We start from the raw sequence: 17,973 nt of genomic DNA, 5'->3' as shown, positions 1-17,973 counted from the left end.
TGCCCGTTTACACCTGGCTGTTGAGCCGCCATTGAAAAAAGTGCCCCACAGAGAGAGATTATATTTATAAAAACTTACAAGGTGTCAACAACTTGGGGTGATTCAAACCCCAAGACTGCTCACTCCGCCCGGAAACCGCATGCATCTCCACCAGCTCCTCCCCGCAGAGAGATCTCCGACTAATAGAGTCGAGTCGAGCTATGGTTTAGCACCCTATCTGTGCATAACATAACAAGGCAATGAAACCAGACCCAACGCCCATGGCTAGGAACATGGATACAAATGCCTGATTTGCAAGTTTTCAAATGGAAATTGAATAGAAAGAAATGCATGGGATGGGTGAGAAATAAAGATCACAAGCTGTAATAGAAATTAGAAACCCACGACTGCCTTGCACTTCACATAATCAACTCTACGAAATCTAGTTTAGTGGATGATTATATTCCCTTTCAAAAACCATAATAAGGCAAGTTCGTTTTCAAGAAATATTAAGAAAATTCAAAGACCTTCCCAAAATCTCAAATGCCAGACATCCGAACCAGCTTATTGTAGAGAATGCGATCATCCCTAGCAGTGTTGCTCTCTAACAATGCACTTTGCACAAGCTCCTGATACGGGAGAAACATTAGCTAATATGAAGCGAAAAAAAAAACAAAAAAAAAGGTACACAGAACAAAATATAAAAGCAGGATGAAACAATCATTGAATACGGACTCTCACCTTGACATCCCTGTGCGAAAGGAACTTTCCCAAGTTGTGGATGATCAATCTCATATCTTCAACCTGAAATACGACAGAATCTCCTTACAAACAAAATCATGACATCGTTTACAAAAGAGAGAACAAGGGAACAAGATAAATTTTTACCCTAATGTAGCCAACTCGATTCCGGTCGAAAAATCTAAAAGCCTGCTTCAGATTTGAAAAGTAACGTTAACAAAATGATGGGGAGAGTTTAACTAACATGCTAAATAATATCAGAGAAAAAATGAAAGGAAGCAAGAAGTTCCCAAAAACAGACCTGCAATAGTTCTTTGTCAACAGAAACCTCCTTGAAGGCAGAAGTTTCTCCTCTCTCTCCCGAATCCACTGTTGCCTCTCTCTTTATACACATTTCCTCGTCAGACTTGGGATTCGTCTCTACAGCTTTCGGTTTCACCTTAAGAGATTTCTCTGCTTCGTCTTTTTCTATTCCTAACACCTTTTCAGGCTCAGCATTCACATTGGTCTTCCCCTCTTCTTTTTTATTTGCATCATATGAGTCACGTTGCATAGACTCTTCTGTTTCTTCGTATTCTTCAGGATCTTCCTCTGGATCTTCATCACCATCTGTTTCATCTTCCATCTTCAGCTCATAAAGAGGATCAACAGACTTATCCTCTTCGGCCTTAGTTTTATCATCATCTATATCAGCTGGACTAGATATTTCAGGCTTAATAGATAGGTCTTTCACAGAGTGCTCATTAGTCTTCAATCGCTTAGCTGGTGAATTTTTGTCCCTTTCCATCTCATGAACTTCATTCTGTTGCCTCTTACGTTGATTTCTTTTTCTTACGAATTTTACGCGTAGTTTCTGCACAAATTGAGAGTACACATAACTGGAGATAACCTAGTAAAGGAATCGAGTAGCATCAAGTTGATTGACCATCTAAACCAACCTCCAGAAATGTTAGAAGCCGACAACCCATCTGATACTGAAGCATTTCATACAACGATTCAGCAAATAATGACAACTGCAACAAAGGCAAAACAAAGTTAAGTTGGGAGCAACAACCTATAATCTTTGCTCCAAGGAGCTGCATCAAACTTGGCTGTGAGAACAAAAAATATTTCGACAAACCTCAAATGATGCTTCATCAATGTCCTTGTCAGTGTAATCCAAGAGTGAATCCAGTGAAAGTGACACTGAACGAAGCTGTAATAGAAGATCCATAATTAGGCAAAGGGAACATATGTCTATTTGATTAAGTTGAAAATTAGAATATATCTCATTAAATGTATAACAGAATACTGTATAGGCTCTCATCAACTTACTTTGGAATCCGTGCTCCATTTTGTCTGTAAAATCAATCCAGGGTGTCGAGGAGGTTCTTCAGGCTTCCTCTTGTCTATCAATTCTTTATTTGATCTGCTTCTAGACAAATATTTTCCATTGTTATCTTTTTTCTCTTGCCCATCTTTCGATTTTTCTCCATCTTTTGATTTTCCCCCCTTGCCACTATGGTTAGCATTCTGTGAAGCTTTCGGCTCATCAGCCTGAGTCTCCAGTTTAGCCCCCTGTCCACTTTTCTCACCTTCACTTTTTGCATCTTTGTTGGCCTTTATTTCTGTTTTGCTTGAATCAACCACATCATCATTCTGCTCAACTGTTTTCTTTCCAGATCTTTTGATCTCACTGACTTGATTTTCTGTATTAGCAGCTTGCCCCTCCATACTTTCTGGTTCATCTACTGTCCTAACTACCTTTATCTCATCTCCGCCAGCATCTTTCTTATTGTCAGCAACTGCATCACCGGATTGCAAAACAGAAACCTTTCTTTTAGCCACCCTCTTAATTATTTTTCTCTTCACAGTTTTTTTTACAATGGTACCTTCCACAACTGCAGCACTGCTGGGATCTAAATTATCATTTTGTTTATCTTGCATATCTTTATTCCGTGCTGTTTTTCCCACTGGAATCTTTCTCATCACCTTCTTTCTAACAAAATGTTTAGCCCCAGAGTCAGCATCCTGTAGATCGGGAATCTCAGAGTTTGTGTTCTTTCCATTTTCCTTCTCATCCAGCTTGTCATTTTGATTGCTGGCACTGTTACCAGCTGTCTTATCAACAACCTTCTGTCTAACAATCTTCTTTATAATCTTTTTCTTCCCAGATTTCACACTGCCACTTTTCTGAGCACCAACAGATTTTCCCCGTTCATTCTTTTCCAGAGTCTTGTTTTCCTCACCTTGTTCAGCCCCCCCTTTTTTCTCAAGTCTCTTGTCATTTCCATCAGCCTTTTCTTCAGCTGTTATCGCTTTCACATCATTGACATCTTTCTCCTTTTTGTTAACATCTTCTGATTGTCCCAAGGGTGCAGACTCTTTCTCTTTGCCTGATTTGTCTACCCGTTTTACATCTTTTGTGGAATCCTTTTGCTTATCTAATCATAATCCAAAAGGGAAAAAATGATCATGATAGCAATCAAACGAAAGATAAATACATACCATGCACAACAGCTCAAAGTTACCTTTAAGCCCATCTTTCTTCTCCCTAGACCACTGAAAAAATATAGCATCATCTTAGTGAAAATGTCAAAGTCAACAAATTCAAAGATTTCCCACAGGAGACGGAGATGTGCAACAGAAGCAAATATGCTCTACAGAATAAGAATAAGACTTTCCCAAGAAAAGAAATGATTTCTGGATGTTGAACTAATGCTGCTCTATAAGAAAGGTGAAAAAAAGACAACCCCAATGTGATTGGTAACATGACTTTGATGAGGTGAGTCCACTAATTTGTTTTTTGGAAGTAATCAATAATTTTATCAATAAGGAAAGGCATAGCCCAAATACACGGGCAATATACAAGAGTCCGAGAATGTGTAACTCCAGACATAATTCAACATACACGTTTTTTAATCAAAAGGCAACTCTCTCTTAATGGGATAAGAAAGTTGAGAGTTCCATATCATGCATGCCAAGTATCAAGTTCTCAATGTGATTTACAGATCCATCTAATGCTACAGACTTGAAACTGTTTTGCACCCCAAACTATGTTTCTAGAATTGAAACAAATTTCATGCATCAAACACAGAGTGCATGAATACCAATGCTTTCAAAAACTGTATCTTGACCTGCACTCAAATCACAAGAACAGATATCTGTGCATGTCTATACTAATTTACATATCTGCTGCCACATATTATAAGTTTCTGTTCCTGTGTGTATGAACTATATTTTCTTGACAAATAATCTCAGCATAACAACCAACAAAACTGTACTTCCAAACAATATAACCACAGACCTCTTTTTTCAAAGCAACTTGCTGCTCTCTCCCTGCAACATCCTTCTTGTGAGCAAGCCATTGGTCTCTCCATGCTTCCAATGAAGGGAGACATTCAGACAAATCTGGAACAAACAGCACAGTAACTTCCTTGTGGCTAAACAGTCCATCCTTTCCAACTCTGTCGTAGTGTATCTGCATTTGCCAAGATAAATAAAGCATTAACTCTCGATCTAAGAAGCATGTGCAAGTAACAGAAGATATAGAGTATCTATTTTTATTAGTCCGAAGATGTAGAATATCTGAATACCACCAAGGAAGTCAAAACACTCCAAGAACAGAAAATATTGTCATTTGTATCACATCTTCATAAAAATAAAATAAATAATAATAATAATAATAATCTTTTATTCTCTTCCGTTTCAGAGCCAGCAACAAAAAGATTCTGAAATTGTACAGTAAAATTAATGTCTTTTTGGCATTGAACCTCACCAAGGTAAGACTCTTTGGAACTAATTCTGGACTACCTGACACGATTCTAATGGTGGGGTCATGTATTTGGCATTTGATGGTATAATAAATAAAGATGACCCTGATAGTCCTCCAGAGTAGTGTTCCCCTAGTTGTAATGCAGGTTTGGGGTGGTATTTGCTACTTGACTTACTATTATGTCCACTACATACAAACTACAGACATTTTCCACAGGCATAAATTCTTGATCATCGTCCAGAGGAGTGCTCCCCTCTTCAAGAAGCTTCCTTACTTGTTGACTTATGTGCTAAAGCAAACATATTTACCTACTCTTAAAATGCAAGGGAAATCACCCATACCCATGGCAACTAGAGAAAAAACACTCAAGTCACACGAAAAAACAGAACATGACTTATACAACTCAGACAAAACAGGTTATCAAAAACAGCAGTGCATCCTTCAGATATATCTCCATTTTGCAGCTACCACCATTAATGCTATAAGTAGTAATTCTTTTTCTTTTTCTTTTCTTCACTTTGTACTAGGCCTGCAACCCGGCCTGGTAAAGCTGGTTTTGTACCCGACCCGACCCACAACCTCATTTTAGGCGCTAACCCGAACCGACTTGATCCAAACAAAACCAAACCGGGTCGAACCTGTATGACCCGACTTCAAAAACAACGTCGTTTTCCATGCTGTCAGAAACGAAAACTTATTCACAAAGAGATGACAGTAACGAAAACTTATTCACAAAGAGAGGAAGGGAGAGAAGTGGTCTTGGCGAAAGAGAAGATCCCGAGCTGAGAAGGTGAGGCACCGCCTAGCCTCAACCTGCTGAGCACCAACACGTCAATAAGAAGACGACACACTACAAAACTCAGCATCGGCGTTGGCGGCAGCAGCCGAGTCTCCCAAAAACACTCTTTAAAACAGCAGCGTCTAGATCTGTAAGCCTCTCAGCTGGAAAACCAAAGCATGCTAGAGAGAGAGAGAGAGAGAGCGAGGAGACGGAGCATGGGGCTCCAAGGGACCGAGAGGGATTCAAGACCACAGGGACTTTCAATGGTTTGCAAATATCGCCTATTGCTTGTTGTTAAGGTTGAGTCTTCGACTTAGATCCGATTGAAGATCAGACTGGATCTGCGGTAATTTTGTGGGCTATGAAGCTCTCTTTCTTTTGAGGATGATAAACCCTCACTTGATTGGGTTACTGAATTGCTTCTCTCTCGGCTTTGATCATGCATTTTCCTCTCCTCTTCTCTGCATAGCAAACCCAAAACATTTTTTCACTATTTTCTATTTCATTGCTTTTCGTTTTTGTGAATTTCTTCTCTACATACCGTTGGCGTCCATGTTGGCCAGAAGGACGGGAAGTTGATCGTTGGAGGGCTTGAGGCTAAGTTATTTAGTCAGACGGGTTGACGCCAATTTACAAACCCGTTATTTAGTCGGTTGGAGAACCGTTCAAGTAAAAATCCGATAAAATCCAGGTCGGTTTGGATAATCATAATCGGGTCTGTCGGGTGTTCGGGTCATATGCACACCCTTACTTTGTACATAGATGAATGCTTATTAAAATGAAGACCTGTTAGATCTTAAAACACCCCAATTTCATACTTGTTCAGTTCCTTTTTGTGAGGTTGCGGCAATGTAGATACAGTTTATCAATTCCCAAATTGTATATAAAGGACGATTCCTTTCGTTCGTTTTATTATCAGTGCCTAGGGTAAACTTGCAATATGTAATTTCTCCATATTAATTTCAAAGACATCTCTAAAAGAATTTCCCTAAATAAAGCTTGATCCCACCTATGTGATAAGGTGCAACGAATACAACACAACTGAAAAGAGCTATTCCTAAAAGTTTTGATCTAATATGGCACAATTGACAAAAGTTATTCCTAATGGTTGTGTAAGTCCTGATATATATATATATATATATATATTTTTTATATCCATGGGTGTCCGAGCCAGCTTGCATGCACTTTGACTAATCCCATGGAGCCCTGAAGTTAACGGTAAGGTAAATCTCCAGTAGCCCTGAGGAGACTCGAACTGGTGACCATTGGAGAGCAAACTCAAGGCCTGACCAACTGAGCTATCCCTCAGAATTTGTTAAGTCCTGATATATGATCTAGATACATATGATAATGGGGCAATTTTTCTAGTTTTTTTTTCGATAGGCATTAAGTACACACGAGGATGCCCAAAGAAATAAGGTGTCGAAGAAGAAGCTTCTTAACTCATCCGGAGAACGCTCTGTGTTCTCCATAAGCACCATATGATACATAGAGTAATCATCCTCCAAACACACTCGATGTGTGAATTGGCCCTGCATCTTTGCCAACATGCAAATAAATCAACCACCCTCTTGGGCATTACCCAAGCAATGCTTGCTCTATAGAAGATCTCCGCCCATAACATGCTTGACACCTCACGATGAAGTAAAAGATGGTCCACCAATTCTCCATTCTTCTTACACATATAACACCATTCCATTATGAGAAGACCCTTCTTTCCCAAATTCTCCAATGTCAAAACTTTCCCAAGAGCTACTCTCCACCCAAAGAAGGCAATCTTAGGTGGCACCTTACTTTTCCAAATAGGCTTCGAAGGGAATAAAATATGATTTTGGCTTGACAAAGCCTTGTACAATGACCATACAGAATATTCTGATTCCCAGTCTTCATCCACAGTATTCTGTCCACCTCATAATTACCAATTTGCAAGGAATACAATAAGCTATAAAAACCAGAAATAGTTCCAACTTCCCAATCACGAACAGCTCTACAGAAATAGACATTCCACAAAGGGAACCCACTGGAACAATCTAGCAACTCGGACACCAAAGCCTCCTGATTAAGGGCCAGCCTAAAAAGAGAGGGAAATGTGGTCTGAAAAGCTGAATCACAGCAACATAAGTCACGCCAAAGGCCGATCCTCTCACACCAACCTCGAATTTAATAAACCAAGTAAAATCCTCCCATCAAGTTTTACCACAAACCAACACGATTCCCATTTCTAGCTTCGTTTGAACACCAACCCCCTCGCAAACTCATATACTTCAACTCAATAATAGTCTTCCAGTATGATTCCCCTTCTTGATGATACCTTCATAACCACTTCCCAAGAAGTGCCTTATTAAAGATTCTCATATCACGAATTCTCGACCCTCCACTAGAGATCGGTGTACATTCCTTATTCCACTTGACTAGTAGAACTTAGTATCCTCTCCAATTCCACCCACAAGAAGGCTCGGAAAATCTGCTTAATTTGATTAGCCACACTTGCCGGCAAATCGAAAAAGATTAAAAAAAAAAATGTGTAAGGTTAGAAAGTGTGATCTTAATGTGTGACATTCTTCCCCCTTTAGACAAATACAACCTTTTCCATCCAGCCAATCTCCACTCAATTTTTTCAACAACCCCATCCAATATAGCCTTGGCCTTGAAAGAGGCCCCAAGTGGAAGGCCCAAGTGTTTCATAGGCAAAGAAGCCATGATTTTTTTAATTGACTGCAACAGCCATAGCAAGAAATTTTATGGACTGCAATAGCCATAGCCCATGTCCATGGGTCCTATACAAGAGACACACCTAAGCATGATTTTTTTATACAATTAACAGATTTATATTAATAAGTATAGGCATAGCCCAAGTACACAGGGGGTATACAAGAGTTAACACCTAAGCATGATTAACAATCGATACAAGAAATTCAGGGGGCAGTTTTCTTGTAAGTAATAAGTTTCTGTTGCAAAAATTTAAAATGAGGGGGAAAATGAAAGGAGAGGGAAGAAGCTAGCTTCCCATGATTAAAAGGATAGCATCTAATAAAACCTGTTTAATGAAACAAAGATGCCTCAAAGGGGCTAACACCAAACATTAAATTCAATCACAATAGGTGAAAATGAAAGCAATAACAATATGTTATTAGGTATGACATACAGGTCTTACAACATAAGCAGAACGCAAGGAAAGAATAAGAATATTTCAAAATATCATGTTTGAGTTTTAGATACACTGCAGTTACAAATAGGCTTCATGCTGCTAAAACATAAATAGAAATAGGCTTAGCATGTAATTATGACAACCAAACCATCTCCTGATTCATTTGGCTAAGATTTTGAAAGAGAAAATGGCTCATATGTAAAGCAGAAGTCATGCAAAAACTTTGTTCTAATGACAGCCTCATATTACAGCAAAAGCATAACAAAATATAGTATAAAGGCACAAGTACTAGGTTCACCACTACCAACAAATCCAACTGGAGATCAAACAAATGTCAGAATCATCAAAAGCAAACTCTACCTCAAGAAACCGATTCCAATTGCAGCAGTGCTGCAAATCAAGTTGAGTAATATTTTTTGCATATCTGTAAAATGAAAAGCACTTCAGTTCAGCCAAAAAAAGGCAACACTTCTTGATATGCCTATGCAATAAATAAGAGAGCACAAACCTAAGGACTGTTCGAATTAAAGAGGTGTCATCAACCGATGGGTCACCACCGTCAACAGAATCCCATGGACCACCAATTGCCATCCAAGACTGGTCCCTTCTAAGCACACCAAACCTGACGATATTGCAAATGTGGGGTATGCGATCATCAGAACTTTTTTCAGATGACAGCTCCTCCATAGCGTTCTTGCTAAGTCCACTCATCAAAATCATCTGAACCATGGAGAACAATGAAATTTACACTATATAAAATTTTACAATCCCATAGCACTTTTTTTTTTTTTTTTGATAAATACAATCCCACAGCACTTCTAAAATAATAAAACTATATATGCGCCTAAATAATGGTTCTATCGTAATAAACACCTTTTCAAGCGTATCACTACCTTCACATGAACCTTAAATAAATTAAAAACTCTCCAAGATATAAAGAGAGGTGACACTCAATCACTGGCTTGACTATTGCAACAAAACAGCACAAAGACAATAATATAAACCTCCACAGACTGGCAACTGGTATGCATACATGGCTTAAGCCCTATCATATCATAATGGGGTAGGGTTACACAGTTGTATATAGCTTAACTGGAATTTGTTTCCTTTTAGGGTTAAGTAGACAACTTTGTCAAAATTAAAAATGTGATGAGATACACTTAGAATGCAGAGCAGTGTCTCCTCTATCGTGTGCACTAGATTTGAGATACTATACATTAGAGGCTAGGTTGTCTTTACCAGCTAAACAAGCGAGTACAAAAAATAGTTTTTTTGATAGGTTAGTAATACAAAAAATAGTAAAAATGCCTACATGTATGAGTGACAATCCTATAGTAATTTTATTAGGACTTTAGCCCAAGCCCTAAGGTAATAAACAAGGAAAACAAAGCAAAACAGAAGAACAAACTAAACTTCAAAGAACCAACATCTCACAAAAGCTCCATGGTCATTATGACCCCCTTTCAACTTGTGCCATGACGAGGGCATCCCCATAGCCTCATCACTCTTTCTATGAAGTCTCCCACACTTCTGGAATTTGAACATGTAAAACTTAACATGTGTCACTTCAATACACTCCAATTGTTTATTGTTTATTAGTTAATACACTCCAATTGTCCAGTAAGTTTGAAAGAATTTCAGCCAAAAACGTGCTAAATGAACTGAAAAATCAATACCCTCCAGTCAATGCATGGAAGCAGTACACTAACATTTAAAAAAAGATTGGGTCAAAGTATGAAGTTCTTCCATTACTTTTTGTTTTCATAATAGAATTTTTTAGTAAAATGATCGCAGGTCTCGTGGAAGATGGATTTCTATATGGATTTGTAGTAGGGGAAGCAAGAACCAGCACTGTTGAGATGACTCACCTCTTATTTGTGGATGATACTCTTGTCTTATGTGGTGCTAGCCATAATAACATTCAAGCTTTGCGGGCTCTCTTACTTTGCCTTGAAGTGGCATCAGGCTTGAAAGTGAATATCGGCTTAGTTCCAATTGGAAATGTTTCAGGTGTTTTGAGCTTGGCCAGTATTTTGGGGTGCAAAGTCTCCACTTTTCCAATGAAGTATCTCAGTCTTCCCTTGGGTGCTTCCTTTAGTCAAAGTCAAATGGGGAGTTGGAAAATATGGAGCATAGATTGGCTAGTTGGAAAATCATATATTTGTCTAAAAGTGGTGGAGTTACGTTGATAAAAAGTACTCTATCCAACCTGCCCACTTACTTTTTATCATTATTTCCACAACCATGCAAGGTGGCTCACCGGTTAGAGAAATTGCAACAAGACTTCCTGTGGAGGCGAATGGATGAAGAATTTAAGTTTCATTTGGTGAATTGGGATACATTTTGTACTCCAATAAGCGAAGGCGGGTTGGGAATTCAGAACTTTTTGGTTTTCAATAAGGCCTTATTGGGTAAGTGGTTGTGGAGATATCAAGAAGAGATGAGAGCTTTGTGGAGGGTTATCATAGATCTAAAGCATGGTGGATTGTGGGGAGGTTGTGCTCAAATGAGATGAGCGGATCACATGGGGCGAGGCTTTGGAAACACATAAGAAGAGGTTGGACAAACTTCCATTGATACACACGCTTTTGAGTTGGCGATGGTTCTAGAATTAAATTCTGGAATTTTGAAGATCGTGAACATTTTTTCTTAATACTTCATTCCATTGGTCGATTGTAATAAACTTTAATGGCATGAGCGTACAAGATTTCCTTCTATCTTTCGGCACTCATGCATAGGTGTTGCTCTTGTATATGTCCCATGTACTTGGCTATGCCTTTTTAAATAAAATTCTTATTTACTAGTAAGAAACTGACATTTAAAGAACAAATAAGCTTGTCCTTTTTCTTATCTACACATGAGAGCTCTACATGTATTACTTAAGACCATAGAATTCTAGTACCCATGTTTCTGAATCTTCCATCCAACAGTTGGGCAAACATCCTTAAGAGCATTGGCATTGGATTGGGTATGTTTCTACTTAAATTTAGTTAAAGAAGGCATGTTAGCATTGGATTAGTTATAAGTTTGGCTAAACTAGTAAAATAAATTTTTTATAATTAATCATTATTATTTTATTTTATTTTATTCAACATTTATATTTTCAAAATTCAACAATCATTTATTATTCTATCTAACATTTATCTAACAATCATTTTATCTAATGTTGTTCTAAAATAAAATGAAGTCAATGATTAGGTGTATTTAGGTGTTTTCTTTTGTATACTTATTGTGTACATGGGCTTCGCCTATACATTAGTTTCTAATCAAATTTCTTCTTACTTATAAAAAAAAATGATTAATCAACATGATTAATCAAATTTCTTCATGCAAAATCTTTGCAACAAGTGGGAGAACTCACGAAAGCCTAATTAAGAAATGTCAGCATGATGTTCTCCGGATAAACATATTGTCCAGCAATGCTTTAAACTCTTAATCATAAAACACAATCACTTATTGTTCTTCTAATTTAGATACACTCTTTTTCAATCTCCAGCAAGTAGATGTTCTCCTTCTTCTGATAATTCTACTGTGTAGCAAAACATACTTCAAACTTAATCATAAAACGCCAAACTATTTGGTTGTCTTCTGATTTAGATACATACTTTTTTCAAACTCCAGCAGTTAGAGACAAATCTGCAATGCCTAAAATGTTAAAGTCACAGATAAATATTAAACAAGAGATCGGTGCCAAAATTAACTACTTATATGCTTAGGTCTTTATATGAGTGGACAATCGCCCACAATGATACCTGTGCCTCACTTATTTGAAGAGTTTGATAATAATCTTCTCTTTCTAAAACTAGGTGTTTCTCCAATGCATACCCCCAGTATACTTGGACGAATAATGATAATCTGACAACTTATATACCATTTGTATACAACTTAATAATAAATAAAAAAAGTTATTTTTAATTGTTTCCGTTAACTTTGGATTTAATTTTAATATATTTAAATTTTAAAAAAATATTATTTTATTGCAAAGCAGTAGAATAATTGTGAGCCGGTTGTTAGTGTATCAGTGCTTTACTTGGACGGCGCCCCAACCGCTCTTTAATAAAATGTAGTATCTTTAGTTTTTTTCCTTATAAGTAAAATGTAGTATCTTTAGTTATAAAAAGAAATAACTGAGATGGCATTTCTCAGGTCTACACTTCTATTAAAATTCATATTTACAACTGATTTCAAAATCTAGGAAGAATCTTAGCAGCACCATGAGAACATTGCTCCACCACGACGCATGATTACATGATTTTACAATTTTAAATATAAAAATGACTTACCTTCGCATTCCACACTGTACTTCCAGATTTAGCAGGTTCTTCAACCAAAAGCTCAGCAGATGGCACCTTCAGTCCTTTTGCCCTCTCTTCTTCCAAAACATCATGCTCAAAGCTGCTCCATTCAACAATTTATTAAAAAAAATTGCTTCTCCTTTTCTCTCCACTCTTTGAAAATATAATGAAAAATGATGACAAGCCATTTGGTTTTAAGCAGAAGCAGCAAAACACTTATCAAAAAAAAAAAAAAGTAGAAGCAGCAAAACATAGGATGTCAGAAATGAAAAAACTAGTTGGAGTACATCAGTTCTGAGATCTGGATTTAGTTTCCTTTTTTTTTTTTTATAAATAAATGAATGGTATTGATCAATGGTAAAGCCAGTATTACAACTCTAACGCCCAGGATTTAGTTTCCTTTCTTCGACTCTTTTTCCCTCCAGCAACTGGACCACACTCTAAGAAGAATGAATCTTGTGTTTTTTTCCATAAAAATTATTTACTAAAAACTGTTATTTCACCAAAAAGATTGAAGGCATAAATGCATATCCTGATAAGACAAACTTTGAAAAACCATTAAAATAACAGCATCAAAGAGTAGCACCTGACAGGTGTGTGGATGGGAAGTTTAAGGTTCTCCTTCGGCCAGTTGACAACAGCCTAAACAATTAAAATGCCACATTAAAGAAGGTATTTAACCGTGTAAACTTGATATCTCTTTGAAAATAAATTAAGACTGACCTTAGAAAATTCAGCAGACACAAAGAGTCTAGGATATCTCTTATCTATTGATAAAAAATCCCTCTCCACATCAACCAAACTTGATGAGTAAACCTGCAAGTAGATAACACAGATTGCCAAAGTAATGAAATCCATCCACATGTCAGGTTTGAAGATAGACATTGCAGCAAGAAACAAATAAACAATACAAAATTTCACAAAGTTTTGTCTCGAGCCCCTAAAATTCATTCATTTCCCCGCGTAAAAACAGCATACTTCCAAACTTGCAACCATGATTGATAAATAACCACCATCCGTTGAAAACAAAATGAACCCCATTCACAAGTCTAGTAGATCCAAAAAAGGTTAATGTCATGAATCCTAGAAAATCCAAAGGTTACCAATGGTTTCTCCGAAAGGATATATAAAGCCAAGATGATGTAACAAACAGAAGACGAGAAGATTTAAGAGAGAAGATATATTGTAACGATGACACTGGGTACAGATATTGATGAGAAAGAGAAAACAGAAATCTCAGTAGAATATGCCCAACCAGAGCCAAAATACCAAAGGGGGGACAAATCAAAGAAATAGAAGGGCCTCATGTTTATGTCAATACTAGGAGAGATCAAGACAGAAAACCCCCCAGAAGTAAAAGCTGCAACCCAGAGCCAAGACGAGAATCAATATGAAAAGCATGAAGCCACAACTAAGAGCAATGATTGGGAAGCAAAAACTGAATCCTAAGAAGCTCTCAACTCCATACCCACAGGAAAAACAGTAGATCCTTGAAGAGAATATTCTGATTATCATTGAGTTTCTTAAGCTCTTTTTTGGTTTCTTTACCTTGCAAATATATTCTCTCCTTTTTTCTTTAACCGGTGAATGATGCCTTCAGCATAAGAGAAGACCAAGTTAGTTACAAGGGCTGCAAGATGCACAAGTAGAAGATGCAATATCAAACATCAAGATCCACCTATGCAAAGTATCGTGATGTCGGGAATCTTGTCGCAAAGATTTTGCCTCCTTTGCCACAGACGAATCGTGGCGGTCCCTAGATTTTCTTGGTGGAATGCGATCACGCCTGGTTTCAAGTCCACGTTTGCGCCCTCGCTCTCCCTCCTCTTCCCATCGTTCCATGATACGTTGTCTTTCACGAACTCTTTCCTGTCCTCGTTCACGTTCCCGATCAAGTTCCCTCTCCCTTTGTCTGTCTCTCTCTCTCACACGCAAACGCTCCCTACGCCGCTCCTCCTCCCTTAGCTCAAACTCTCGAAGATAACAAGCCTTGTCATCCTTGTGATCTTCAATCCTTATATGGCGACTCCGTGACAATGTGCTGCTTGGATAATCCACTTCGGCGGATGCACCATGGAGCCCCTTTCCAGTGGCATAGTCCCTACCGGGAGGTAGACTCACTCCATACCCAGGATTCGAAGAACTTTGTGCATACACTAGATCATCCATATTTCTAAGCGAAGCTTCGCCTACTATTGATGGAGCTCGTTGTCCACTATAAGAAGAAGCACTAAGCATCGATAAAGTGCGAGGATCAGCATCCATTCTTCCTCCATAAGAGATAGCATCTTGGGTGGGATGACGGCTAGTAGTAACCCTTGCTGCAAGATAGTCTGCTTGTCTGCCAGAAATTTGTTGCTACTCAGAGTTGTAAGGAATATATTACCATCCATATAACAGTGTATAGACGATACCAATGGTATTAAACCCACTTCATTAAGCAAACTCAAAGTCAAAGATGACCTTGGCCTTCATCATTGGGAAAAGGACATACTTCATAAGTGATTGCAGTTGCTATGAAAAAAAGAAAGCATTCCTTTGAAAACATCATACAGTCAGCATCTAACAAACAGAAGCTAGAATTACCTGGCACTCCCATCCAGAGAAGCAGATTGCAGTGATTGAGATTTTAACAATTGCTCTTGTCGAAGCAATGCCTTATCAATGCGATCGTACATGTCATTCTGTTAAATTTGATAACAAAGACAAAGATTACGAGCACGAATAAAGAAACCACAAAAAAATCAAAGCAAATTTCATCAAATAGAAAATAACAAAATTGTTCAGAATGACAAAAATGTGATACCTGATTTTGATTACTAAAGCCAATAGAATCAGCATATCGTCTAGTTTGTTCACTTTGCAAGTCCTTTCCTATATAAGCACTATGTCGTTCACCATATTGATGTCTATCTGGTCCAGGATAATCTGGAATCTTGTCTGCATACAACTGATCACCCTTGTGACCATACCCATGGCCTGAGGATTGGACATAGTCACTTGACACATATTTAGGTGAACCAGGTATGGCCGATGCATAGCTACCACGACCCTCCAAAGCTGATGGTCCAGCACCTTTTGCATTCAATGCAGGAACCTATACAAAGAGACACTCTGCATGTATTTATACATCACATGATTCACTCAAAGTTTTAACAGCAAATAAGAGCCAAGACTTGGATCAGAGAACTGCCAAACAGCTCACAAACGATTGCGGAAAGCTGGATGGATACATGAAATCAAGGATCTAACTCATGGCTATGTTCGACAATGAAAACATATCTTCCTAAGAGTACCACCCTATGTACAGTCAATGGCTTGGTAGAATACTTGACTGGAGATAGAAAAACGTGGCAAACAGGTCCCCCATACCAGATCAAAAGAGACAAATTCAAGTATATGGGGGATCAAGGTCATAAGACAGATATTATTGTTTTATTACACCGAACATTCATGCGAGCATGATTAAATTGGGAATCAATAAGACAGATAAATAAAACAAATTAGGGAAGGGACAATGGCTCAAATTTGTAATCTATGATGCATATGGAAGGAACAAATGATCGGAATTTTGAAGATAGGGAGCGCTCACTGGAAGAGATTAGATTGTTCTTTGTTAATACTTTATTCCCATGGGCTAAAGCCATTGACTTCAATGGGCTAGATTATCATGATTTTCTTGTTTCTATTCCTCCCTCTTAACTAGGTGTTAACGAATGTATACCTATGTACTTGGGCTATGCCTATTCCTATTAATATAATCATTTTACTTAACAAAAAATAAATAAAAAAATTAGACACTCCAAGAAATTATGATGGTTAGATCGGCACAGAGCAACAGCAAGTAAAATGGTTAGGATGAGGTTTTGTTGAGTGGAGATGATATAATTCACAATTAAACCCAGGGAGAAGAGGGGAAAAAAAAAACAACATAATCCACTGACCTGTTGAGCACTACTCAAAGCAGCCAATCCATACACAGAGCTATACTGTCCCCCATAGTGAGCTGCAGCTGGAGGATGAGTTCTATACCCACCAACATCAGCTTCCAGAGAACCGCCTAACATTGATGAATGCCGAGCAGCCTGAGAGCCCCCATCAGGGCCTCCTAGAGAACTGGCGGAATAGGCAGGTCCCAACTACAGAATACAATGGATGAAGAAAAATGAGACCTCCAATATATCAACAAGGCTCAATTCGTGCACTTCAACACAGAGTAGGCACATGACGGACGCACATTTGACACGAAAACTCCTAGAAGTTTAAGCATAAGACGATATATATATATATATATATGTATGTATATGTATATGTATGCCAACATTTGTTTTCGAGGCAGTTAAATAACAAACCCATAAGAGAAACGCTGTAATATATATCAGATGAGAGACTACGCTTTCTGTACGGTTTAAATCTAACCCAGTGACAGACAGCGCAAAAAAGTTCAAAACAAAATTAAGGTTTTAAATCTTCACCCAGATAAAAAAATAAATAAATTAAAAGCTTACATTTGCGCCGTATGCGGATTGGCCGGCGTACGATTGCTGCCCGTACGCATTGCTACCTCTAGAGGAGTACATGTTCTTTCACAAACAGAGACACATATAATAAGAATAAAATAATCTGCATCGAAAAATATATATATATATATATATCACCACAACGAAGTTAGAAAACAGACTATCCGATTTCAATTAATCTAATCTAAATAAAATAAAATTAAAAAAATTCTGAGGCCGTGGAACAGTTTTTGGGAATATTAGGAACATGTACTTTTGCGTTGACATTCCCAAAATTTGAGAGGCAACTCGTAGGAAAACCGTAAGCAACAGGAAGAGAAGACAAACCGTAAATCGGAATTACGAAAGGTTGCAAAAGTTTCGTGTGCTCCCAGTTGAAAACCCTACAGAACGATGACTCCCAACTCCAAGAAGACTAGAAAGACGAGAAAACCGCGATTTCATGTGTATGTAACTCGCGATATTATGGGCTTTATCAATGAATGGGCTTGCTTCTGAGGAGCTTTGTAATTGGGTTCCATTCCGAGTTCCTAACGAGCCTCACCTTTGGGCCAGGCTAATACCTGGTGTTATGGTCTTTCCAGGGTTTTATTTCCCAATTAAAGAAGGTGAGAGTGATAGGACAGCTAAGAGCACCCCCATCCAGTTTTTTATATCTCTCCTATCCTCAAAATTTAAGAAAAATTTTAGGTTTTAATCTAAAAACCCCACTCCATCCAATTCCTCATTATCCGGTTGCCGTTTACGATCTGTAT

The 17,973-nt window shown here is 38.0% G+C and overlaps 1 protein-coding gene across 3 annotated transcripts; it reads right to left on the bottom strand.

Annotated features, from left to right (window-relative positions):
- Positions 1–368: 368 nt before the first annotated feature.
- Positions 369–17,694, bottom strand: LOC122312864 (protein SHORT ROOT IN SALT MEDIUM 1). 3 transcript variants are annotated; one of them, XM_043127522.1, is made up of 21 exons: positions 17,546–17,694; positions 17,207–17,321; positions 16,643–16,837; positions 15,505–15,795; positions 15,285–15,382; positions 14,377–15,039; positions 14,247–14,292; positions 13,422–13,514; positions 13,285–13,340; positions 12,687–12,798; positions 8,912–9,123; positions 8,764–8,827; positions 4,007–4,180; positions 3,231–3,261; positions 2,035–3,143; positions 1,841–1,915; positions 1,659–1,733; positions 1,022–1,573; positions 868–912; positions 721–783; positions 369–608 (listed from the first exon to the last, which is right to left on the bottom strand). In XM_043127522.1, the coding sequence occupies exons 2-21, from the start codon at positions 17,276–17,278 to the stop codon at positions 519–521; spliced, it is 4,116 nt and encodes a 1,371-aa protein (XP_042983456.1). In that variant the 5' UTR covers positions 17,279–17,321; positions 17,546–17,694; the 3' UTR covers positions 369–518. The 3 variants fall into 3 exon arrangements, with proteins under 3 accessions (XP_042983456.1, XP_042983458.1, XP_042983457.1); XM_043127524.1 differs by having other exon boundaries at positions 868–909; XM_043127523.1 differs by having other exon boundaries at positions 17,207–17,281; positions 17,546–17,693.
- Positions 17,695–17,973: the final 279 nt, after the last annotated feature.

The sequence above is a fragment of the Carya illinoinensis genome, chromosome 6 (assembly GCF_018687715.1).
Source record: "Carya illinoinensis cultivar Pawnee chromosome 6, C.illinoinensisPawnee_v1, whole genome shotgun sequence".
Classification (NCBI taxonomy): domain Eukaryota; kingdom Viridiplantae; phylum Streptophyta; class Magnoliopsida; order Fagales; family Juglandaceae; genus Carya; species Carya illinoinensis.
This window is presented reverse-complemented; position numbering and strand designations above follow the sequence as displayed.